Source organism: Podarcis melisellensis (genome assembly GCF_964234715.1).
Source record: "Podarcis melisellensis genome assembly, chromosome: 14".
NCBI lineage: Eukaryota > Metazoa > Chordata > Lepidosauria > Squamata > Lacertidae > Podarcis > Podarcis melisellensis.
The window spans coordinates 29,147,987-29,172,002 of record NC_138546.1 but is presented as its reverse complement, the minus strand read 5'-3'; the positions used below and the strand labels follow the sequence as shown (position 1 = coordinate 29,172,002).

At 47.0% G+C, this 24,016-nt stretch overlaps 1 protein-coding gene across 6 annotated transcripts in view; it reads right to left on the bottom strand.

The window, feature by feature from the left end:
- Positions 1-4,460: 4,460 nt before the first annotated feature.
- The window catches only part of CHD2 (chromodomain helicase DNA binding protein 2), a 63,734-nt gene continuing 44,178 nt past the window's right edge, over positions 4,461-24,016 (bottom strand). For 4 of the 6 annotated variants that reach the window (XM_081888367.1, XM_081888369.1, XM_081888371.1 and 1 more), the window contains 18 exons: positions 23,826-23,974; positions 23,583-23,679; positions 20,691-20,783; positions 19,989-20,162; positions 18,751-18,926; positions 18,306-18,347; positions 17,131-17,270; positions 16,856-16,994; positions 15,599-15,749; positions 14,511-14,633; positions 13,882-14,010; positions 12,891-13,031; positions 12,550-12,684; positions 11,863-12,041; positions 10,465-10,564; positions 8,778-8,991; positions 7,494-7,743; positions 4,461-6,259 (listed from right to left, as the gene is read on the bottom strand). In XM_081888367.1, the coding sequence (XP_081744493.1) occupies positions 5,926-6,259; positions 7,494-7,743; positions 8,778-8,991; positions 10,465-10,564; positions 11,863-12,041; positions 12,550-12,684; positions 12,891-13,031; positions 13,882-14,010; positions 14,511-14,633; positions 15,599-15,749; positions 16,856-16,994; positions 17,131-17,270; positions 18,306-18,347; positions 18,751-18,926; positions 19,989-20,162; positions 20,691-20,783; positions 23,583-23,679; positions 23,826-23,974 (2,766 nt within the window). In that variant the 3' untranslated portion in view covers positions 4,461-5,925. The remainder of the gene's footprint in view (positions 6,260-7,493; positions 7,744-8,777; positions 8,992-10,464; positions 10,565-11,862; positions 12,042-12,549; positions 12,685-12,890; positions 13,032-13,881; positions 14,011-14,510; positions 14,634-15,598; positions 15,750-16,855; positions 16,995-17,130; positions 17,271-18,305; positions 18,348-18,750; positions 18,927-19,988; positions 20,163-20,690; positions 20,784-23,582; positions 23,680-23,825; positions 23,975-24,016) is intronic. The other 2 variants (XM_081888368.1, XM_081888370.1) reach the window with 1 other exon arrangement.

Here is a 24,016-nt window from a genome sequence, read left to right as displayed (position 1 = left end):
ATTGGTGACTGTACAGGGGTGTAGTTTTCTTTTCCTTCCTGAACGGTTTAAAGAAAAAGACATGTTGACTGTTTCATTCTATGTGGTTTGTTCACCGATGGCCCTTTCCTCCTCCTTTCATCATTGATCTTGAAATTGGGAGCTCTCAACTTGAGCTGTGAAGTGTGCAAACTCGGGAGTCATGTGGAAGGAACGAGGAGATTGGGAGATGCTAAGACTGAAAAGTGGGACTTGGCCTCCATGTACTCTAGAAGCGCTCACTGTAGCCAGAGGGGCTACAAAGTATTGCCCGTCCAGATGTTGCTGGACTTCAAGTCCCATCGGCATGCAAGTCATTATGGTCAACTGTCAGGGCTGATGGGAGTTGGAGTCCCAACAATCTCTGGAGGGCCACAGCTTCTCTGTGTGCAAGTTGAGCTCACCACCTTGGTGGTTCATTCTAATCCACCGGCAACTCGCAACAGCTAATGCTGCTTGTGTTTCAAAATTGTGGGTGCTACTCAGAGTAGACTCAATGAAATTCATAGACCCAAGTTGGCCATGTCCATTAATTTCAACAGGCATACTCTGAGTAGGAGCAATATTGGAGACGAGGCTCATAAGCTTCATTTCACCATATTTAGTTCAAAATTGTCTTCCTTGGAAAAATGGAGGCCACGTTCACACCATACATTTAAAGCACTGTGATGACCATGTTAAAACAGTTGTGGCTTCCCCCAAAGAATCCCAGAAGCCATATTTTGTTAAGGGTTCTCAGAGTTGTTAGGAGACCTCAACACACATTCCCTCACAGAGCTACAATTCGCAGAGTTTCCTGGGAAGAGGGATTGACTGGTTTAACAATCTGAGAATGGTAGCTCTGGTAGGGAGTTAGGGTGTCTCCTCATACCTCTCAACAGACCACAGCTCCCCAAATTCTTGGGGTTAAGCCATGACTGACCAAAGTGGTACCATAGTGCTTTAAATGTATATGGCCTTTGTAAGGTCTTCAAATTAGGTAGCGATGGCCCTTCTTCATTGCCATTGCAGTTCCTCCTCCTCCTCTCCAGTTGACCTCACAGTCCAAAAAGTTCAACAAGGTTTTCCAATATAGGAATATCTCTAATGTTAAAAAATATTTTTTTAAGCACTTTATTTTGGTTTACATTATAGGGCTCATTCTGGCTTGCAGGTGAAGTGAAGCCGATAAAAACCCAATGGATTTTTTTAAAAAAAAACAAAAACACAAGGGGGGGGGGAGACACAATTCCAGCCTCACTGACCCTTTTCCTTCCCAGCTTCTTTTGTGTTTGTGTGTAGAATTTTGTCTGTAAATACTGTAAATTATTTATTGATGAAAAGTGCAAGTAAAACATTTTCTTCCCAACCATATGGACAGTGAATTCCTTTCTTGTGATGCACTTTTTGTAGGAGTGAGAAAAGTCGCAAACCATGTGCCTTCCTTTCCTTTTCATTAACTGCTTAGCCTAACTTCCCCCAACCCAGTGGTGTTTGGATGTTTTGTGCTACTGCTCCCATCAGCCCCAGGCAGTGTGAGGTCTCTTAAAGAACTGAAATGTCTTCCCAATCTGTCCTAACCCTAGAGATGCTCACATGTGTACAGTTTGGGTACCTGTGTACTTTCTAGCTGCTCTGTGCAGATCAACAAACATACACTTTTCCCCACAAGCGTGTATATGTAGAGGCAGCTTGTACCTGTGTTCTGTGTGAATCAGCTTACTGAAACTTCCAGCTAAATTATTAAGGAACTAACATTGATTCCTCCCCGCCACCCCTTTGTACGAAACAAAACCACCCCATAGCTCTTCCTTTTGAGTGAGTTTTTAGAGTTGCGGCCGTCAAATTTCTAGAACTTTTGCCAAGTATGTTTCAGCTGAAGTGTGATCTAGGAACTGTAAAAATATAAGGGCCCCTGTTGGCTCTAGACAGCAGCCCCTTCAGTCCACCGTCTTCTTACAGTGATCAGCCCCAGATGCCTCTGGGAATCCCTGAAGGAAGACATGAACACAACAGTGCTCTGCCCACTTACCATTCCTGGCAACTGGTGTGCGGAGGCCTGCCACCTCCGGATAAACATCCACAAACTTCAGAATTCCAGAAAACTTAACGGGCTTTACTTATGTATGTTCTGGGTTTCTAGAGAAATGTGTCCATTGTATACCTTTGGAGATCTATCACAAGAATAAGACGACCAAACTTCTAGATAGAGCATTTATGGAACTAAAAGGGTGCGATCCACACTAATAATAACTACACAGGGGTTTAATACCTCCCACAGACCCAACAGGTTTCAGATGAAATCTCCCTCCTTGAATACCCCCCTTCTCTTCCACTTCTGGGCCTCCTTGCGAAACCAGACTGCTCGCCCTTGCCAAGACTCTTGGAATAAATGGCTGAGTCAGTGTTTCCATTATAAAATCTGTCTCTATGGGGAACACGTCTCAGCTGTGAAATTTCACTCCTGGTTCCAGTGCTTACAGGTGTGGAAAATCCTTTGTTAGGCTCTCTCCTCCTGTCCTCTCGCCATGAATGACCTGCTGCATGAAAATGCTTTTATTTCTGCTCTTACTCAACTCTGAGGAATCCCAGGGTGTAAGGCAGAGCCCCAGTGGAGGAAGCTTCACGGAAGATGGGAAGCAGCCAGGCAAGTTAAGCACCTGTGAGAGTTGAGCAACAGGGCAAGGCCAGTAAATCCCTTTTGGTCTCAACAAAGCCAGGTTTCCAAGAAAACAAGCCCAACCAACAACCAAACAAAACTGTTTCTGAAGGCAGGAAGCCAGTTAGTTAGGGGTGGACTTCCCCCATCTGTTGTGCTATGTACAACTGCCCAAGGGACAGAAGTCAGAGGTGTGTGTTCTGTAAAATGCACTGGCCTGGAGGGGCGAAGTAAGACAGAGGATTAAAGACCAGGGCTGCCAGGATGTACTCAAGGCATCCTATTCTGCTGAGCGCTGCTCCACTGCCACTTAAGAAGGAGTCCTGTTGGAGCAGGCCAAAGACCCCTCTTGTCCAACATCCTGTCACTAAACCTTAAAGCCTCTGCTACAAAAAGTGATGTGGAAAGACAGCTCTAGCCAGAAAGAGGCAACTCCAAAGGCATTCCCTTCCCCTCCAAGTTGCTAATGTCTGCCCCTTTCTAAACCTACATATATACTTGTCAATGCAGGGTGACATTTCATGTTATCTGAAGAAATGATTGATTCATAAAAGCATAGAATCACAGAATTGTAGAGTTGGAAATGACCTCAAAGGTCATCGAGTCCAACCCCTTGCAAAGAAGGAATCACAGCCCAAGGATCCCTGACAGAAGGCTATCCAACCTCTGCTTGAAAACCTCCAGCAAGTCCACTACCTTCAGTTTAATGGAAGCCTGGTAGTCAATGCCCACAAATACGGAAACTAAAACTCAAGATTCTAAAATATTGCCATAAGGATACATACCATCATGTTATAGCTGTTGTCTTCTACATCAATGGATTCATTTATCGCATTTTTGGCTGACCCCATGAAGTCATCCGAGCGGTTTTTCAGTCTGAGGGCCGCAATTCTCTAGCCTCAATCCAGGCAGGCAAAAAGTTGTGTGAGTATTCAAGCACACAGGGCCAGCCAGGCAAAAATAAATAAATAAATAAACCAGGAAAGTGCAAAGCAAGGTGAATTTATTTGTGTGTGTGTGTGCACAGACGCGCGCGTGCTTCAGAGAATCCTGAGGGCCATATATAGACTTGGAGGCCAAACCTGGGGCCTAAAGTTGCCCATTCAGACGAGGTTCTCCATCCTGATCTATTGAATTGCAGTGTATTTATGTACATGCCTCTTCAGCACCTGGGAACTGAGCCACTTTGCTCAGGTACTAGCCAGGAGACAACACCCATGCAAGGTCATTGGTCAGGCAAGCTTTATACAGATGTAGTGCTTGCAACACAGATGGTGAGTTGGTGCAGGATCTGATGAAAAGGTCAGATTCAAGAATATTCTGCAGCTTGGAGCTTGAGCATCTGACAAACGATTTAAGGAGCATTTTTTAAGATTCTGGAAGGCGGGATACCCTTCGCTCATCATCCCGTTGTTACATGTGCACATAAAATGAGGTTTTCAATGAAGCGGTGAGCCTCATTTTGGAAAACGTGTGCCTACATGGTGGGTTCATCCAGAAAAATGTCCTGCATTTTCTGCACAGGAAGTAACAGGGAAGACCAAGATTTATATCCTGCCTTTCATCCAAGGAACTCGAGGAAACAGAGCATTCTCCCCCTCGCCAAGTGCTTCATGGGTGAGAGAAAGTATGTGTGTGAGAACATGTGCCTGCACATGCAGGACTGCATGTGAGAGTGTGTTTGGACATGTCTGCTGTAGCCTGGAATCAGTCCAGATAAGCCAAACCTCAAAACCATCCAACAAACCGACACAAGGAACTCATCGCGCGGCGGTAGCAAACAGAAAACAAGCAGCCAGTCCGATTTCTGAAAATGTCCATGTCACATTTTAATATACAAGAATCCAAAGTACAGCCTACAATGTAGGAAAATTTTTTTAATACATACTCTATAAACAAACATATTTACATCAGAAATCACTAGGACAGTGGCAATTCTTTTTGTCACAAATATAAATTAATCATCAATAACTGGTTGCGGCTGTTGTTGTTTTTCTTTTAGCCGGTGGGGTAACGTTCTGTTTCTCCCTCCCCCTCAAAAATCCACAGCTTAGTCCTTCCAGCCTGTAGATATTGGAGAAAATGGGTGGGGGACAATACTGCCATGCAGATGTTGGGAATGGACCCCAGAAATAATATTCCTCCCCCCATTCCCAAATCCATCAAGAATTCATCCAAACTGGGATCCAAACCCAGCGCTACTTCCTCAATCCTGGCACACAGCAGACAATACAGATTCTAACATGTGCAGTTAATGTTCTTTCCTGGGAAAACGAGAAATGAGAATCAACCTACAGTGGGGGAGTGCATTCCCCCCCCCAAGCCCTGGTGTTTCAGTAACAGGACCTGAACATCTCCAACTGTAGGTGCCTGAGACTATATGCAAGTCTCGGGCACCTACAGTTGGAGATGTTAAAGTCCTGCAAGGCTTGGGCACTGTGGGTTTGCTCCTGTTGAATGGTGGAGGTTTGGCATAGGGGTGAGGGAGGAGTGGGGAGGAGCAAGTCCTGAGATGAATGGTGCAGCCTTTCAGTAACAGGACCTGAACATCTCCAACTGTAGGCGCCAGAGACTTGCTTATATATATATGTGTGTGCAAGACTTGCATATATATATGTGTGTGTCTGTGTGAAAGACTTGCATATAATCTATATATATGTGCAAGACTTGCATATATATATATATATGTGCAAGTCTCGGGCACCTACAGTTGGAGATGTTCAGGTCCTGTTACTGAAAGGCTGCGCCAGCCACCTCAGGACTTGTTCCCCTCCACCCATCCCTCACCCCTATTGCAAACCTCCACCATTCAAGAGGGGCAAACCCACACAGGCCAGCACCTCCATTCCCATTCTCCATCCCAGCCAATGACTTGGATCTCCATAGCGAGGCCATACAGGTCTCCTTCCTCCATCTGTGCCTCAGGCAGCCATCGATTCAAGTTCCATGAGATACCAGTTAGGCCGCGAGACACAGAAAACAAAACAAAAACCCAGGGTGGGCCTGGCCTTTTCCCCGCAACAGGTCACTCGAGTGAAGGGAAGTCAACTCCCCAAACATTTGGCCAGCAGGATTATGTGAGGAGAGATTGGGGCAGAAATCCAGGCAACCCCCCCCACAATTGGTCCAGCTCTTATGATCCTTCTGCAAATGTAGGACCCAACAGCAGCAGGTTCAGAGTCTCTGGTTACGAACCACAGCAGCTGCCATTTTACCTCAGGCCAAATTACCTCAGATGAGGTTCTCGCCTGATCTCCCAACCATGAAATCTAAGTTTTCCGGCTGCTCCAGTTATAATCTGGATTGTTCTTTTGTTCTAATGACCTGTCTAGGGGTGACCGGTGATCTAGAGGGGACTTGGTGTCGTGTGGGGATTTCTGTGAGGGTGGGGAGCGAGGGTCCGAGACTTGGGAGTGAGGAGGGGGGAGAAGCTGTTTGTAATCCGGCGATTTGTCCAGGTGGAAAGGCCGGTAATGGTCTGAGGGACCCTGGCCATGGTAGCCCATGGAAGGCCTATGGTCAGGCATCCTCCTGAAGTCCTGCTGGTGGTAATTCTGAGACCGGAACTCGTCTGATCTCCGTCTCTTCGAATCATGGTGATGCCTAGGCAGAAGCAAACACAGAGAGCAGTCGGCTCAGAAGTGGGGACTGAGGAAACATCCCATTCCCAGATGGCCGGGGCTGGGTTGAGCCATAGGCCATCAGGGCACCAGGTTGGTTTCTCAACATGCTTTGTTTGGAGAGAAGCAAATCACAAGCCCATGTCCGCATGCAATGACCCACCTGCAGACCATAGTGACCTGGGGCAGTTTGTATGGGAGAAAGCAGTCCCCTAGTCCCCAACTAGCTCTTCCCTCGCCTCTTTTTGGGAAGTGCAGGGCTCCATGTCTACCGAAACAAGACTATGTCCAACCCATTCAAATAATCAAGAAAACATTTAGAGTTCCAGCCAGTCTTAAGGGAAAGTTGCCTTCCCCCGATCTCTGTTGGCCTCACTCTGTAATGGTGTTCTGACTGGCTCCCCCCACCCCGAGTTCCTCAAGACACAGTAATTGACAGGAGGAAGCTGAGAGCAGGAGATCATCCTATTGCTGGTCTACATGCGGCACTGCTTCCAGTCCACTGCAAGTCGTCTTCTGCCCAGAACCATGTAATTTGTCTGACTGTGGTGAAATTACACGACTAACATAATTAATTATGCAAATGCATTCCATCGTCATGACGTTATTCCACCCTGCTCGTTTCAATGCAAAGGAAATGCAGTGCATAAAGGGGGGGAGTAATCTAATGTTTGCCTTTAGCGACCGGGGTGGGGGTGTTGTTCCACCAAGTGAGCGCATGTGCTTTTTGCAGACGGACAAGGAAAACGATGTTACCTTGTATGTTTCTCTACCGCACTAGCTGACAGGAAATTAAGAGCCAAGCTTGTGGCTCAAATCTGTCTTTTTTCTCTGTTTTGGCTTACAGCTAAACAAAACTGTTCCTACTCCTACTAATCAACTGCGTATGGTTTGCGAACTGAAAACAAAAACAACAGTGAATACAGATTGCATTTACTGGATTGATTTCAGTCCTGAACGTGGGATGAATAAGCCAACATTGGCCATCTCCACTCCCGCTTCTCCCATTTTTGTTGGAATACTCTGACGTCGCTGCTCGATGCTGGGGCCTGGCTAGAAATTAAGTTGTCACCTCATTCAACAAAGCCAGGCCTCCACCTAGTGGCGAGTCCTGGGGGCGAGAAGGACACGAAACAGCTCAGGGCCGAGCTGGAGAGGCCTGGTTGCTGAGTGCAGGGAATCGGCTACCCGACCAAGTTCTGCTGCTGGTGGCTCACCTGTCGTAATAGTCCCTGTGGCCCCGGTGATCTCGGTCACTGTTGTACTGCTCATATGGCCGCTTGCGGCTTGGGTTGTTCAGCCGGTAGTTGCGAGGTTCACCACGAGGCTCACCACGCGGCCGGCGGTCTCCGTAGTGGTGCTCTTTGTACCAATGAGGTTCATACTGATGATGCCGTTCTCCACCCCACACTTGGTTGCTGTTGCCGCCGTAGCTGAATTTGCGGTCTCTCTGCCAGTCACCTCGCTCTGCACAAATGGAAGGGAGGGGAAGGCTCAACTCGGTTTCACGAAACGCCCTTGAATGGGCAGCACAGGATCCCTAGGGGTCCCTGGAAGCTGATGCGCGCGGCGGGGGTTCTCCACGATCAGATCAGTCCTGGGCATTGTCACAATGGACTGTACAAAGCCTGCCTGTCCCTCCGTACAAACCCTTAAGCCAAAATGTATCATAGGCTTTTATACTTTGTGAAGCACTTATAAGCCTTGTTTTGCACTGAGCAGTATAAGGTTACAGGTAAAGGACCCCTGGACAGTGAAGTCCAGTCAAAGGCAACTACGGGGTTGCGGCGCTCATCTCACTTTCAGGCCGAGGGAGCTGGCATTTGTCCACAGACACATTTCCAGGTCGCGTGGCCAGCATGGCTATACTGCATCTGGTGCAACAGAAACCGGAGCGCACGGAATTGCTGTTTACTTTCTCACCGCAGCGGTACCTATTTATCTACTTGCTCTGGCGTGCTTTTGAACTGCTCAGTTGGCAGGAGCTGAGACAGAGCAACGGGAGCTCACCCCATTACACAGATTAGAACTGCCAACCTTCTGATCGGCAAGCCCAAGAGGCTCAGTGGTTTATACCATAGCGCCACCCGCTCCCTTAAGCGGTATACAGCTAAATAAACACAATTTCTGAAATGTCATTTTTTTTTTACAATAAAGGATTCCTGAAGGCATCTTGAGGCAAAAAAATTTAAAAGGACAATGATAAGCTCAGAGCCTCCTGCCCCTACCAGCATTCTTGCCACGGTATTTTGCACTAGTTGCAATTTCCAGACTGCCTTCAAGGGCTGACCCACATAGAGTGCATTATAGTAGTCCAGCCTGGAGGTTGATGGATCCTCCCTGTTAACTGGCCATACTGGCTGGGGCTGACAGTCTTGAGTAACACCTGGAAGAAGCCAGGTTGGGGAGCAATGGCCATCCATTCAATCTGGAGGGAGGCAGAAGTTCTACCTAGAGGAATAAGGAGAGGAGGCTCTGTGGGCTCCTGCTTGGTCTCTGACCTGCACTGCTGAAATGCCTCTTGTTTGGGTTGTTGTAGTTCTCCCTCTGGTGCCCGTGCATTTGGGAAGGATGCGATGTCGGAGGCTGGTGGAGCTTCTGAGCATGAGGTCCATGAGGTATCTGAGACATCACGGAATCTCGGCCGGACCCGGATGCCTCCGACCGAAACGGTTTCTTGCCTCCCAGGGCCTCCTCCCTTTTCCTCTGTTCCTGCTGAGGATGACGAGGGGAGGGGGGGCAGTTAATTCACAATAAAAGGCTCCTGGCACTGACTGAGTCACCTGAGGACAGCGCAAATGGGCCCTTCCCACACAAATCTTGTCGTGAGAACATAGGAAGAGCCTGAACTGGATCAGGCCAGGGGCCCTTCTAGCACAGCATCCAGTTCTCACAGCAGCCAACCAGAGGCCTCCATGGGAAGCCCCAAAGCTGGACTTCAGTGCAATAGTAGATCTCCCCTCCTGTGAGCCCCAGAGACCAGTACTGAGGCATAAGGCCTGACTGCGGAGGCAGAGCATAGCCATCATTGCTAGTAGCCATTGACAACCCACACATTTGCCCAATCCGTCCAAGTTGGTGGCTAATCTGCCTCCTGTGGGAGTGAGTTCCACAGTTTAACTATACTGCTGAATGAGGAAGTCCTTTCTTCTGTCTGTCCTGAAACTCCCAACATTCAGCTTCAATGGAGCTCTAGTATTACGAGAAAAGGTGAAAAACATTCCTCTGCTCACTGTCTCTCCACACCAGAGGATCCCAACCTTTTTTTAACTATGGTATGCTGCTGGTCCAAATTTACTCAGAATGGCGACCCATTGATTCGATTGTCACGTGAATTTTTAACTTTGCATCTTCGGCATCCATCAATCTGGTGCATTTTAACTGCTGGTTTGCCTATTTTTGCCATTACTTGAGGCCTCCAAGCAAAAAGTTTACTTAACGTCCCTATCAATCTGGACTTCATTGAAATTATTATAGTACTTAACAAAGTTATTCAGAGTTTTTATTCATGGGCAGGTAAGCACGCCATCTGTGTTCGCTGATGAATCCTACACGGCCTGGTGACTCACTTGTGGACCCACTGCTCTAAACCACACATAGCTTTATATACCTCTTATCCAGCATATCTCCCCTTATTTATCAAAGCAAACAAACGACCTCCCCAAAACAGCAACTTTTCCTTGAAGGACCACTGCTCCAGCCCTCTTCTGGCTCTATAGTCTCCTTACTGAGCCTTCTGACTCCCAGCTAGCCCATGCAAAAGATGCAGAGAGTGTCTGGAAGCAAAAGAGAATACTGTACATCTGCAGACCAAATCAAGAAAGCTTTGCCCAGGCTCCTTCTGGTTTCTAAGGGTGCATCACAGAATCACAGAACTAGAGAGGTGGAAGGGATCTCAAGGGCACCGCCTATTTTCTACAGCAGCCTTCACCAACCTGGTGCCCCCTCCAGACGTTTTAGACCACAACTCCCATCAGCTCCAGCATCACAGAGCTAGCTGTCCAGATTTGTACTTCAAAACGTCTTGAAAACACCAGCTTGGCAAAGCCTGTTCTACAGGACAAATCTCCTTTGCTTATTTTTTTAAAATTATATTTGTATCCTGCCTTTCAGTGACAAGAGCCTAGTGTGCGCTCTCTCTCTCTCTCTCCCACCCACCCCCCACTCTTCTCTGCTTTTCAGACTCACCTCCTCATCCTGCGACCGCTTCTTGTGAGCCATCTTGTACAACTTGTGCAACTTTCTCGCGTCAAATTCTGTGAACTTGGACACAAATATCCACAGGTTCCTGGAAGGAGGCGAATGGATTTCATTTTTTTTCATTTCCGCCCCCTTTAGCGAACTGACAGAACAGCAATTTGCTTACCCCTTTCCTCTATCAGTCTAGCCCGGATGAGACCCCATCCCTTGATTCCACCTGAATGCAGCCTATCTGGAGATCACCCAGCTGAGACTGGAGAGGCACACTCTGCATATGCTCAGGAGCATATCTTCTCTTTGGGATTACTTTGTACATTCAAGGCCTGAGCCATGCAGAACGTCAAATCAAATATAACCCAAGAAATCCAGCCTGCCGTGCTGTGTGTGCCAGTAATGTTATAGTTTTTATTCTTATAAAACTAAATCTAAATTCTTCCCGCCCGCCCCCAATCATTTTTATTAAACCTCCAAAAATATTCCAGAAAGTTAAACATTTTAAAACCTATTTCTTCTTGATTTCCTACCCTACCCTGCCCTTCCCTAATGTTTGTTTTTTTACTCCATTTTATTAGCTGTTTTACAACACATGCTTTTACTGTCTAAACTCTGGTATCATTAACTCTTTCATTAAAAAAAACCCTAAATCTAAATTCTAAGCCAACATATTTTGCAATGTAAAAGCTCAGTGGGAGAGCATCTGTTTTGCATGCAGACGGTCCCAGATTCAATGCCCAGCATCTCTACGTAGGGACACGATGCCCCCTGCCTGAAACCCTGGAGAGCTGCTGCCAATCAGAGAAGATGATGCTGAGCTAGATGGACCAATGGTCTTTCTCGGTATAAGGCAACTTCCTACATTTTGCACTCCTTATATTACATTTCTGCCAGGGTAGCTTACAGCACAGGGTGCGCTGTATATCTTGTCCTTGCTGTTAAGTTGCTTGGAGACCTTCAGGTGACGAGCAACTAGTAAGTCTAATAAATGAAATGAACAGAAAGCTTCTTTATAAAAGAAGCAGACCACTGATCCTTCTACCTGAATACTGTCCACACTGACCGGTAGCCGCTCTCCAGGGCATTAGAGAGGCAGTCTTTCCAAGCCCTACCAGGAATAGCTGGGGATTGTATCTGGGGATTTCTGCACACAAATTGGATGCTCTTTCCCCCAAAGGTATAGGGACCGAAGAAACTACCTCATACCAAGTCAGATCTATGGTCCACCAAGGTCCATACTGACCGGCAGATCTCCAAGGGATCAAACCTGGTGAGCCAAGCTAGGTGGGCCAAGCCAGCTTCCTTAAACCTGACCTCAGTAGCTAACTAGCGTGAGAGCGCAGTGGAAGGTCTGACAGGCAGGAAGGCAAGTGGGTAGGTGGAGCTGGTTACCTTCTCCAGAGCTTGATGAGCTCCTGGTCTGAGTAGGCTTTCAGGCACTCTGAGATGCGGTCGCCAATCTTCAGCAGGCAGCTGCGCGTGTGCTCCAGCTGCTCCTGCACCGTCAGTCCCTTGTCTGGCTTGTCCAGCTGCTTCAAAGCCTTTTTGACAGGCCTCATCCGCTCTTTGCACTGGGAGGGGAGCAGCAGAGAGAGCAAAGCTACACGTTATTGAGGATTATTTACTGCCTTCCTACAGGGAGCGGCCCTAGCCATCTTTTGAAAATTGTGAATTCGGGATTATTTGTGCTCATGCCACCACATATGGGACAGAACTTCCATCATTCATTCTGCCTTTTCAACATTTTCGACAGCTGGTGCTCTCCAGATGTTTTGAACTACAGCTCCCATCAGCCCTGACCAAGGCATGCTGGGAGTTGTAGTCCAAACCACCCGCCATAAACCCAACCTGCTCATACCACTGCCTACTGTGCCCTGCTTAAGGGTTTCTTGAAATACAAAGCCATATATAAAATGCTTCTAAATAAATGAATGAAAGGGTACATGCTGCTGACTTGAATAAAGTAGCTTGCAAAAATTCTGAAGCCCAAAGATGCAAGAGATCAACTAGTCTAAACCATACGGGGCTGGAATGACGAATGGGACCCCTTCCTCTCTGACCCCATGAGGAAAAACTTACTATGCTGAAGGTTTCCTGGTCCAAGTCATCCTCTTCCTCTTCTCCAATGGGGATGGGCTCACTCCCAGCTGTAATGTGGACGGGGCCCTGAGATCTCTTCCCTTTGCCTGCAGATTTGGCATCGCTGCCTTTGGCCTGTAAAAAGACAAAACGAGGCATGGCAAACATAAAAACAAAGCACAGAATTTGCAGCAGTTTCACACAGGAGAGAGATGAGGCCAGCCTGAAGCCAGTTCCTGATACAGTTCTGCGTGAGAAATTATTACTCAGTATCTCACCCAGGGTTGCTAAACTGATTCCTATGTGATTTTTCCTTGTGGAGCAAAGACAATCTCCGGTACCTTTTCTCTTTTGCCCTTTGTCTTCCTCCTCTCTTTCTCCTCTTCCTTTTCTTTCTTGCTTGCCGTCTGTTTTATCTTGTTTTCTTTGTCCTCTTTCTTCTTCGGCTTCTTTCTCACAGGGCTGCCATCTAAGCCATCCTCCTGTAGGAAAGGGGGAAAGCAGGAAGGGGGGGGAAATCAAACCTATTTCATTTATTTCAGGGCTGAGGGATTGCAGGTTAGGTGGTGGTGAATTTCGTCCCCTGCGCCTCTGTATCGGGCCCTAGTGACTCTATCCAGGCCCCTCCTCTACCCCACCTTCTCTTCCTCACCAGCCCTTAAGTGCTTCTACCTAGCTGGAATGAATCCTTGAAGTGTGATAACGCCTCTGCCTATGGATGATGAAAGTTGTAGTCCAAAACATCTGAAGAGCCAATTTATAGTCTATACAAGCCATAATCTGAATGGAACAGCAATGGCATGGATCATCTACATGAGGCTAATGTGCACAGCTATTATTGGGTTTTTTTTAAAAAAACCAAACAAACCTGGTTTTCAAAGCTATTGTTGTGGGGAGCGGAGAAAGACTACAGAAGCTGAACAGGGAAAGGGGCTCTGCTGGCTGTGCCTGAGGTGAGGCATCTGGGAAACATAATCTTAGCCACTGGCTCCTGGTGGATTTTTTTTGTGGGGGAGGGGATAAATTTTAAAAGGAATACAAAACTATCAAATACTTGCTTTATCAAAGCTAAAAAGCTGATCTAAATAAAAACACAGACCAGGAGAGAGAGAGAGAGAGGGGGGGGGGAGGAAGGAAGGAAGGAAGGAAGGAAGGAAGGAAGGAAGGAAGGAAGGAAGGAAGGAAGGAAGGAAGGACAGAAAAAAGAGAACTTCCGATTCTTCATCTGCCAGCTGTATATAAAAAAAATTATTCAACACAATAGAATCCGCACATCAGATATTGCACAGGTGGGCATGTGGAATCACAGGAGACCTGCCAAACTGGGCTTACCTTGACCTCTCCTTCTTCTGAGGGGTTGTCTGAGTGTCGAGGAGAGGAGACCTCATTCCCATGCTCATCTCTCCCTTTGAGAGACTTGTTTTCCTTCTTTGTGCGGGGCTTCCTCTTTTTCGCCTTGGTCTAAGGCGAGAGGAGAAGAAGTCAGTCAAGAGCAGGAGAACTGCAACTTCCCAAGGAAAGCTTCCCTCCCAGATGACACACAGACCCAGATGCAGAGCCTCGTAGCGCACGGCGCATTCTGCTAACATGGTGCCCCCTTTTCGTGAGTTCTGGACCGGCTACGACTCACATCAGCCCTAGGCGGCATGGCTGCATGATGCTGATGTTAACAGAAGCACAGTTGTGCTGGCTGAGGCTGATGACCTGTGGTCCAAACTGGAAGGCACCAGGCTTGGCATATGATGCTTTAAAAAACCTGGGGGTCCTATTCAGCCCTCATTCTGGTTTGAGAGATTTTACAAAGCCCCATCCATATGTTTCCAAAGCATGCATTTGCCTCCACAGGGACTAGAAAGCTGGCCTGTGCACTACTGAAGTGCCAAGTCAGATGTGTGAAATGCACAAGGCCTGGTCTAGTGACTCTGCCTTTTCTGCTGTGATTCATCCATGGTGGAACTGACCTCTTCCACCTCTTTCGTTCCGTCCTTTTTCTCCATGTCTTTCTTGAGTAGTTTCAGCAAGTAGTCGACTCGTGCCTGGAGCTGTTTCCCCTGAGGCTTCTTGTCTGTCTCAACAGGAAGGATCTTGGGGGGGGGAGAGAAATGTTTTTAAGGACATGGGCATCAACGAAAGCAAAGGTCTGACAGCAAGAGAACCCCCCATATACTTTCCAATTATAAGATACAGAAAGCTACAACTAAGAAAATGGGGAAGTGGACTAAGAATTCAAAGTGGGGGGAATTGGACACCCATCAGTAATCCAAACACTAGAGCAGTGTTTTCTGCTCTAGGAGGCAGCATTCTTTAAGAGAATAAATAAATGGCCAGGTCTGCACAGAAGCTCACGCCATGTCAGGATCAAAGCAATCAGAAACCCTCCCTCTGCTTCCTATTTCCTCGTTTCTTTTTCTTCTGCCCAGATTTCCGTGAGCTTTGCGGGGTGTAGTCAACAGCAAAATACATTGCCAGTTGAACCACAGAATTTATACCCAGTTTCCCTGAGCACAACAGACTTCTAGACATGTTGTTTTACACCATTCTTGCTATTACTTGTTTTGATTAAAGCCTGGTTGCTCAGTGGAGGGTTGGAATTGTCTTTGGAGGAAGCCAAACACTTGTCTGCAGACACACACTGCCTGCGTTCACACATGACAGTGTGCCATGGTTTGTTGTAGCTATGGCTCGTTCAACAAACCATGTTCACAGACCTGAAAACAAGGCGCATCTTGTTTCTCCAAAGCTTTCGTTTTCCAGCTAGCTTTGCCTCCACAGCTTAGTGAGCGTCTAGGGTGGAGTGGCCTAACAAACCATGGTTAAGCAAAGCTATGGTTTCAAAGATAACACTAAACCATAGCTGTAACATGTCACAGTTTGTAAGCCAACAGCAAATTGTGGCTTCACGTTGTGGTTTGGCTGGGAGGAAACAAACCTCAGTTAGTCTGTTGGCTGAGTTTGCACAGCCAAATAAACCACTCTTTGGCTAAACTAACCGTGGCTTAGTGCTATACATGCAAACCAGGCCTCCCTCTGCAGGTGAGGTTTCTTGTACCTTGTTGGTCAATTTCAGCTCTGGGTCTGATTTGATGAGCTCCCAGTTCCCGTAGCCATGTTCATATACTCCCACCAACAAGTGAGAGTCATCTTCCACACTCCAATCCACATCAAAATGGGCAGCTTTCACACGGCAAGTCAGGCAGAACCTGCAATTTAATGGGAGAGCAGAAAAACAGGTAAGAGGTTTTGTTGTTTGGCTCAAGATGGTATATATGGTTTTCCTCCTTCCCCATTTTATCTTCACAACAACCCTGTGAGGTAAGCTAGGCTAAGGGTGGCTGGCCTATGGTCACCCATGGCTGAGTAGGGATTTGAACACAGGCCTGCCAGGTCTAAGTCCAACACTATAACCACTGAACGACACTGTCTCTCTTCACTTTTTAAAAAGGTAAAGGTACCCCTGCCCGTACGGGCCAGTCTTGCCAGACTCTGGGGTTGTGCGCCCATCTCACTTAAGAGGCCGGGGGCCAGCGCTGTCCGAAGACACTTCCGGGTCACGTGGCCAGCGTGACATCGCTGCTCTGGCGAGCCAGAGCTGCACACGGAAACGCCGTTTACCTTCCCGCTAGAAAGCGGTCCCTATTTATCTACTTGCACCCGAGGGTGCTTTCAAACTGCTAGGTTGGCAGGCGCTTCACTTTTTACATCAGAGTTATTTTTCTATGCCTCTAAAGGTCTGCAACAGAAGGGGGACAGGGAGAGAGAGAGAAGGCACAAATTTGTGTTGTTCTCACTTAAACTTTCCAGTGTTTTAGGTTTCTTCACCCATTACACTGAGGTGCAAGCTTCCTCTCCACATGTACAAGTGGTGGTGTGTGAAAAGAGTGTACACTTGTTGAGCACAGCTCCACTATGGTGTGTACACAGCTAGATACATTGAGTGTTACATACAAATAACCACGAGTCCACAGCACAACTGTTTGTGCACCCCAACTAGATATGTCCAGAGATGGTACACTGGTTTGAATGTAACATACGATGAACACCCCTTCTGAGAGGCAGGACTCCATTCTGGACCCGCTGAGGGCTCCCTCGTGAATATTCTCTTCTGCCTATCTCATTTAAGAAAGGAAAGTAAGCTGGGAGTCTGAAGATGAAGGAGTGAGCCTGAAGCTCAATGAGTCCCATTAATTTACAGGTTAACCAAAGCTGCAATCTGGAAAGCAGCTGAAAGTCTGTTGCCCCTGCTCTACGCCAACTCTCGCCTCCTTGCGCTCTTCTTCCCTGCGTACCCAGGAACCTTCAGACTCACCTTGCCCTCTCCTCCAGGTCCGTTGGGATGGTCTTGTGCAGCATTGCAAACTCCTCTTCGTGCTGAACGATGGCTTTCACGTTCACCTGGACGCCAGAAATCTTAATGGTGGGGCCTCTTCTCTTCCCTGGTCCTTTGTCTGGAAAAAAAGAGCCACAGATGCTTCAGCTACAAGCAACAGGGGGGAAGGGGTGAGTTGCTTATCTGAAAAGCATGAGGATCCAAGTGCTTTGACCAATCCTTTTTTCCTGGATGCAAGACTCTTCTCCACTTACTTTCTGCAGGGTTCTCTTTCAGGTGTTCTTCGTACTCCTGCATGGCCGAAACGCAGCTGTTGTGAAGAAGCTCCCCGAGGCGTTTGAGGTCGGCCACCGATTTGTCTACCAGCTCCGCATCTCGGGCAATGCATTCCAGCCTGGAAGAGGGAGAAGAGGACAATGAAGTGAATGGAAACAGCTCCCTCGTGGCGGCAGACTGTTCATAGCCCAGTGCCACACTGGAACTCATCAGAAGTTCCAGAGTCATCGTTTATCAATGTATGGGATGTGATTTTATCTGAACATCTGTTCAGACATAGACGTGTAATCTGGGGCAGAGCCAAATCAGACATTTTTGACGCAGACAGGTCTCCACTTTTTTTTTTAATTATATAAATAGGGAGACCCATAGATGTACTCCTCCTATGACTCACTCCTGGGCTACGTAGACGCATCTTAAGAAACTGGCTATATTAAATTGCATCTCTTTAATTTGACTTATATACTGAATATGCTCCGTGTATCATTCTGTTATGGTTTGTATCATGTGTTAGTCTGTACCACATGTCTATTGATAAATCAATAAAAATGAAATAATGAAATGAAATGCCACATCCTACAGCCTTCCCCCAAAGACTCCTGGGGGCTGTAGTTTGTTAAGGGTGCGGAGGGTTGTGAGGAGACCCCCATTCTCATCACAGTGTGACAATTCCCAGAGTGGTTTAAAGAATCAATCCTTCTTCCCAGGGAACTCTGGGAATTACCCTCCTTAGTGTGGTATGCCTGCCTCCATCATTATCAACTTTCAGGCATAATTTGAAAACTATCCAGTCTATCCAAAAATTGGTGGCCCACAAATGTTGTGGCAACCTCAAGATCATGGGATGGAAGACTGTTTTTAAATTGCAATTGCTGCTGTTTATAATTTTTTTATAAAAATATGCTACATCGTAAATAAAGGTGACGTATAAGAAAATAATAAATGAATGTTTCTAATTGTTTTAACATGTTTTTAAATTGTTTTTAGAATATTTTAATCTGTTTTGTAATGTTTTTGCTTTAAAAATGTATTGTTTGCTGCCCTGGGCTTCGCCGGGAGGAAAGCCATGATGAAAAATCCAGTAAAATAAAAAATAGTAACAGTACCCTCAGTGTAATCCCTGGCACCCCCAACTAAATAGATCAGCACTTACCGTTCCAGGGGAACGCCAAACTTTTTGTAGGCCTTGATAAACCTGCGGGATTCAAACAAAAGAATGGGGCAACAGCTGTCAGAAGAGTTCCAGCAAGTGCATTCCTACTTGAATAAACTTGTTCTGTGGAGCTGGTCACCTAACTATTGCAAAAGGCACTCAGGGATCCTGCTAACTCCAGCTCCCAAATCATGATTGTGCCACCATCCCAAGAGTACCACAATCTCCCTGGAATTCCAAGGGTTATCACAAAACTTTGCTGGGCTGCGTGGGGGGGGGGGGGAAATAGCTGCCTGGTATATAAAGTAATTCTGGATTGTAAAAAAAGGGGAGGGCTTTTTCGCTTAAATGAAAATGAGCTTAAGACGTATCGGAGCCTGCTCAAGACTCCTGGGCAGGGGGAGGAATAAATGCAGATGAAACCCCATCAGGCATCAGTGCTGACCTCCTGATTTCTGTGTCCGTAAAGCCTTCCACCATGTCCTTCCGGACGCTGCGGGGCCGCCCTCTTCGTTTGGGTCTTTTATCATCGTCCGAGTCCTCCGTCTCGCTCTCCGAGCCGGACGACCCCTGCAGCTTTTTCTTCATCTCAACATCCGAGTCGCTGTCATTGGCCTGAGCCTATGGGGGCAGAAAGGACAACAGATCAGCCAGGCTGCTTGCTTGCTTGCAGCAGGAGGTATCTTAGCCCCTGGGCTCTCATCACTTCAGGATGCTCCAGATATTTTGGCAGAGGAGGAGGGTGAAAGGCTTCCAGTGTCCAGCTGGAGCTTTGATGTGCTGGCTATTGCCTATAAAAGCAGACCCACTTGTTCAGGAAGGGCCATTGTTCAGTGGGAAGCATCTGCTTGCATGAGGAAGGCCCCGGGTTTGAGACCAGCTAGGGCTAGGACTGCCCCCTGCCTTAAACCCTTGAGAGCTGGTACCAGTGTAGAAGATACTGAGCTAGATGAGCCAATGGTCTGACTTGGTTTAAGGCTGATATTCCTTAAAGGTACGGGACCACAGCTCAGTGGTAAAGCATCTGCTTTGCAGGCAGAAGGCCCCAGGTGCAATCCCCAGCATCTCTAGGCAAGGCTGGGAGAGATCAGTCTGAACCCATGGAGAGCAGCTACCAGCCAGAGTAGGTGATACTGAGCTTGATGGTCTGGCTCAATGTAAGTCAGCCTCCTATCTTCCTTCCCAACGAGGGGCCATGCTTTGCATTTCAAAAAGCAGATTGTGCAAGAGGGGAAACTGAAATCTGCAAGGGACCCGTTTAACCCATTTTGCAGTCTCCAGTCCTGTATTGCCCTCTCTCACACCTCCTAAGCCCAGTCTCTGACGTTCCCAACTTCCTAAATTTATAATGTAAACCCTTCGGGGGCAATCACCCACCTTTGCTTACATCTCCCTATCAAGTGCCCCACATTGTTAAGAGGAAATAATAAATGCCATATGTCCCTCACTGAAGCAGCAGGCTCTGTGTGAATGCCTTAAATGTAGAAAAGAAGAGCGTTGCTGCACTCAGCTCCTGCATGCGGGATTCCCAAAGGCACCCGAGAGGTTGCAGGGGGACTAGATGGACTTTTGGCCTGAATGAGTTGAGCTCTTCTTACATTTTTAGCTGACAAGAGCTGTTGGGACATGGCAGTGGTTGGTCTGGGTTCAACTTGAGGAGGACACGCCCTGCCGTGGCCATACCTTTTTAGCTGAGCTGCGGATTCTGGGAAGCATGTAGATCTCCTCTAATTCCTTCTGCCGCTCCTCCTCCTCCACCTTCTTCCTCTGCTCCTCCGGGATGATATCGTCCCAGTCCTTCTGAGACCTCTCCTCCAGCTCGGCTTCCTCCTCCTCCATCGTTGCAAAGTTGGCCACCTACAAAGGATAAAACATGTGCCTGGTTTCATTCCTCATCACCAGGTTAAAAAATATTTCGAACCAATCCCATGGCTTCTGTGTGTGTGTGTGTGTGTGTGTGTCTCCTCACAATGACACCGTGTGAGAAGGAACCCGCTAAGACGAAGGGAAACTGAGGCTGCGAGTGCATGCCTTCTCCAAGGCCACCGGGGCCGTGAAGGAATTTGAACCCGGGTCACAATCATGAGTGTCTGCAGGAATTTTTCCGGAGTGAGGTGGGGATGAAGTTTGGACACAATTGCTCTACTGCCACTGGCAAAATTATCTGCCATCTGTGCTGGTACTTCTTGTAAGATCTGAAACCATCACAGGGTTGGTCATATTCCACCCCTGGGCTCCTATTTGAGAATGCTTTCATTTCATTTTTAAATTGTCTTATCCTCTGCCCCTGGGTTCCTTGGGGAGGAAGGCTGCGATATAAATTCAATAAAAAATAACTGAAAGCATGCTAACGTTGCATTATGCTCCACCCACACAGGTCCATACCTTGAACTGAGACAGAAGTTCGTCTGTGGCGCTCGTGGATGCTTCGTTCTCTCGGGTTTCGGCCAAGCGCAAAATTTCCTCGATGTCCATTTCCTGGAAGGGGTGGGGAAGACAGGAGGGAATCACAGCCCGTAAGAGAGAATCTGCAATAACCGAATATTGAGTAAGAATGAACTCAGTGGGGTGGGATGTGGGACAAGTGTGCTAAGTGCTTTAGAGAAGATGGAAGGAGACCGCATAGCGTTGTCCAGCATTTCCCAAACTTTCTAAAAGCAAAGACACCTGGTTTTTTGCTTCTTTCAAAAGTACATTCGTACCTTGGTTCTCGAACAGAATGTGTTCCGAGAGTCCCGGTACTGTTCGAAAACCAAGGCACAACTTCCGGTTGGCTGCAGAAGCGTCCTGCAGCCAATTGGAAGCCACACCGGACGTTCGGTTTCTGAAAATCATTCAAAAACCAGAACACTCACTTCCAGTTTTCGATCATTCGGGAGCCAAAACGTACGAGTACCAAGGCGTTCGGCAACCAAGGTACGACTGTAAAGGAATGTGCCCCTTTCAACACCAAAATTAAGATTCACAAATAATTTTCTGCATTGCTCACAGAGCAACTACTACTAAGGCCCCAAATATCTGAAAAATTGTCTCCATCCCTGCCTACAGGCCCTCCCAGGCTACTGGCAGAGGAGTACCTAAGTGTCGCTCCGTCACCTTCAGAAGTGTTGGCAGTTGTAGCCCAGGAGAGGGATTTCTCTGTGATGGCCCCTCAGTTCTAGAACTCCCTCCCCACAATGCCTGACATCATTGTTCCACAGCTTCCACCAGGTGCTGAAGACACACCTCTTTTTCCCTGACCCTTGGAACTTAAGGTACAGTGGTACCTCAGGTTACATACGCTTCAGTTTACAGACTCCGTTAACCCAGAAAAATTGCTTCAGGTTAAGAACTTTGCTTCAGGATGAGAACAGAAATTGTGCTCTGGTGGCGCAGCAGCAGCAGGAGGCCCCATTAGGTAAAGTGGTGCTTCAGGTTAAGAACAGTTTCAGGTTAAGTACAGACCACTGGAATGAATTAAGTACTTAAATCGAGGTACCACCGTATTTTGTTTTGGCGGATCCACTTCCTTTTGTTGAATTTAAAGTCCCCTGTTCCATTTATAATGGTCTTGCTAGTTTTACAATCATAAACTGATTTATTTGATTTTATAACTGTATTATAATATCGTCGTAACCTGTCCTGGGACCTTGCGGTGAAAGGGGTAGGTAAGGAATCCTATAAATGAAAGAATAAAAAATGAAATCGATTTATTCCTTGTGGGACACCAGCTTGGGAACTGGTATGGGTTGTTCACCTCTGTTGGTATCATAGAAACATACAAGCTTGTATCAAAAATTAATCCTGCTCAGAGTGTTGTTGTTGTTGTTGTTGTTTAGTCGTTTAGTTGTGTCCGACTCTTCGTGACCCCATGGACCAGAGAACGCCAGTCAGTTGTTCCGTATCCAGTTCTAACTGTAGCTTCTTGTCCCACATAGAGATTTCTCAGGAGACAGATGAGGTGATCAGGCACTCCCATTTCTTTAAGAACTTGCCATAGTTTGCTGTGGTCGACACAATCAAAGGTTTTTGCATAGTCAATGAAGCAGAAGTAGATGTCTTTCAGGAACTCTCTACCTTTCTCCATAATCCAGCGCATGTTTGCAATTTGGTCTCTGGTTCCTCTGCCTCTTCTAAATCCAGCTTGCACTTCTGGGAGTTCTCGGTCCACATACTGCTTGAGCCTTCCTTGTAGAATTTTAAGCATAACCTTGCTAGCGTGTGAAATGAGTGCAATTGTACGGTAGTTGGAGCACTTTGGCACTGCCCTTCTTTGGGATTGGGATGTAGACTGAGCTTCTTCAATCCTCTGGCCACTGCTGAGTTTTCCAAACTTGCTGGCATATTGAGTGTAGCACCTTAACAACATCTTTTAAAATTTTAAATAGTTCAGCTGGAATACCATCACTTCCACTGGCCTTGTTATTTGCAGTGCTTTCTAAGGCCCATTTGACTTCACTCTCCAGGATGTCTGGCTCAAGGTCAGCAACCACACTACCTGGTGTGTACTATTGCCACCTCTTCTTGATGTCTTCTGCTTCTGTTAGGTCCTTACCACTTTTGTCCTTTATCATGGTAAGCTTTGTATGAAATGTTCCTTTCATATCTCCAATTTTCTTGAACAGATCTCTGGTTCTTCCCATTCTGTTGTTTTCCTCTATTTCTTTGCATTGCTCATTTAAGAAGGCCTTCTTGTCTCTCTTTGCTATTTTTTGGAAATCTGCATTCAATTTCCTGTATCTTTCACTACCTCGCATTTTGCTTGCCTTCTCTCCCCCGCTATTTGTAAGGCCTCGTTGGACAGCCACTTTGCTTTCTTGCATTTCCTTTTCATTGGGATGGTCCTGCTCAGAGTAAACCCACTGAAATTAATTAACGCAACTATCTTAGCTCTAATAACTTTCATGGGTCTACTGAATACTGGTCATTGACTGTAACAATAAAGATTTGATTTGATTTGATTTGATTTATGGGTCTGGTCTGGGTAGGACTACAGTGGACCCTCGGTTTTCGAACGTAATCCGTTCCAGAAGACCATTCGAATTCCAAAATCGAAACTCAGTATGGAAGCCTCAAAACGGAAAACTCAATACGGAAGCAGCATTTCCAGTTCAACTTCTGAGGCACGTCTGAAAACCGAAGCATTTACTTCTGGGTTTACGGTGTTCAAAAACCGAAATGTTCGTCGACGAAGACATTCGAAAACCAAGGTACCACTGTAGCTTTGAATACAACCTTCAGAGGGGAAACCATCTCTAACAAAGTGTGCCAACCAAAAACCCTTCCGGCTGGGTTCACCTGTGGCTCAGACTCTTCCCCTTCCAGCTCTTTGAACAGGTCTTCCGCACCGAACTTCAAGATGGCCGTCAGCTCCTCTTTGTTGAAGGGGTTTGTGCTGCAAGGGAACAAGAAGGAAGTGGACGTTGGACCTAGCGGAGGGCAGCATCTCAAGGAAGGCTGATATACACCCAAGAGAGACTAGTTAGTTTGGATCTGTAGTCCTCAAGAGAACCTGTCCCCATCCTCTCTCATCCCCCTTACTTGGATCTGCCAGAGTTGTTGTCCAGAACAGTTCGACCAGTGGTGTCCATGCGCTGTATCACCAGATGGTCTAATACCATCTTCTTCTTGGCTCTTTCGATAATCTCTTCTTCCACCGTCCCCTTGGTAACCAATCGATAAATATTCACCTGTGGGGGGGGGGAGGTACAGATAAAAGCTCCATTTTCCAG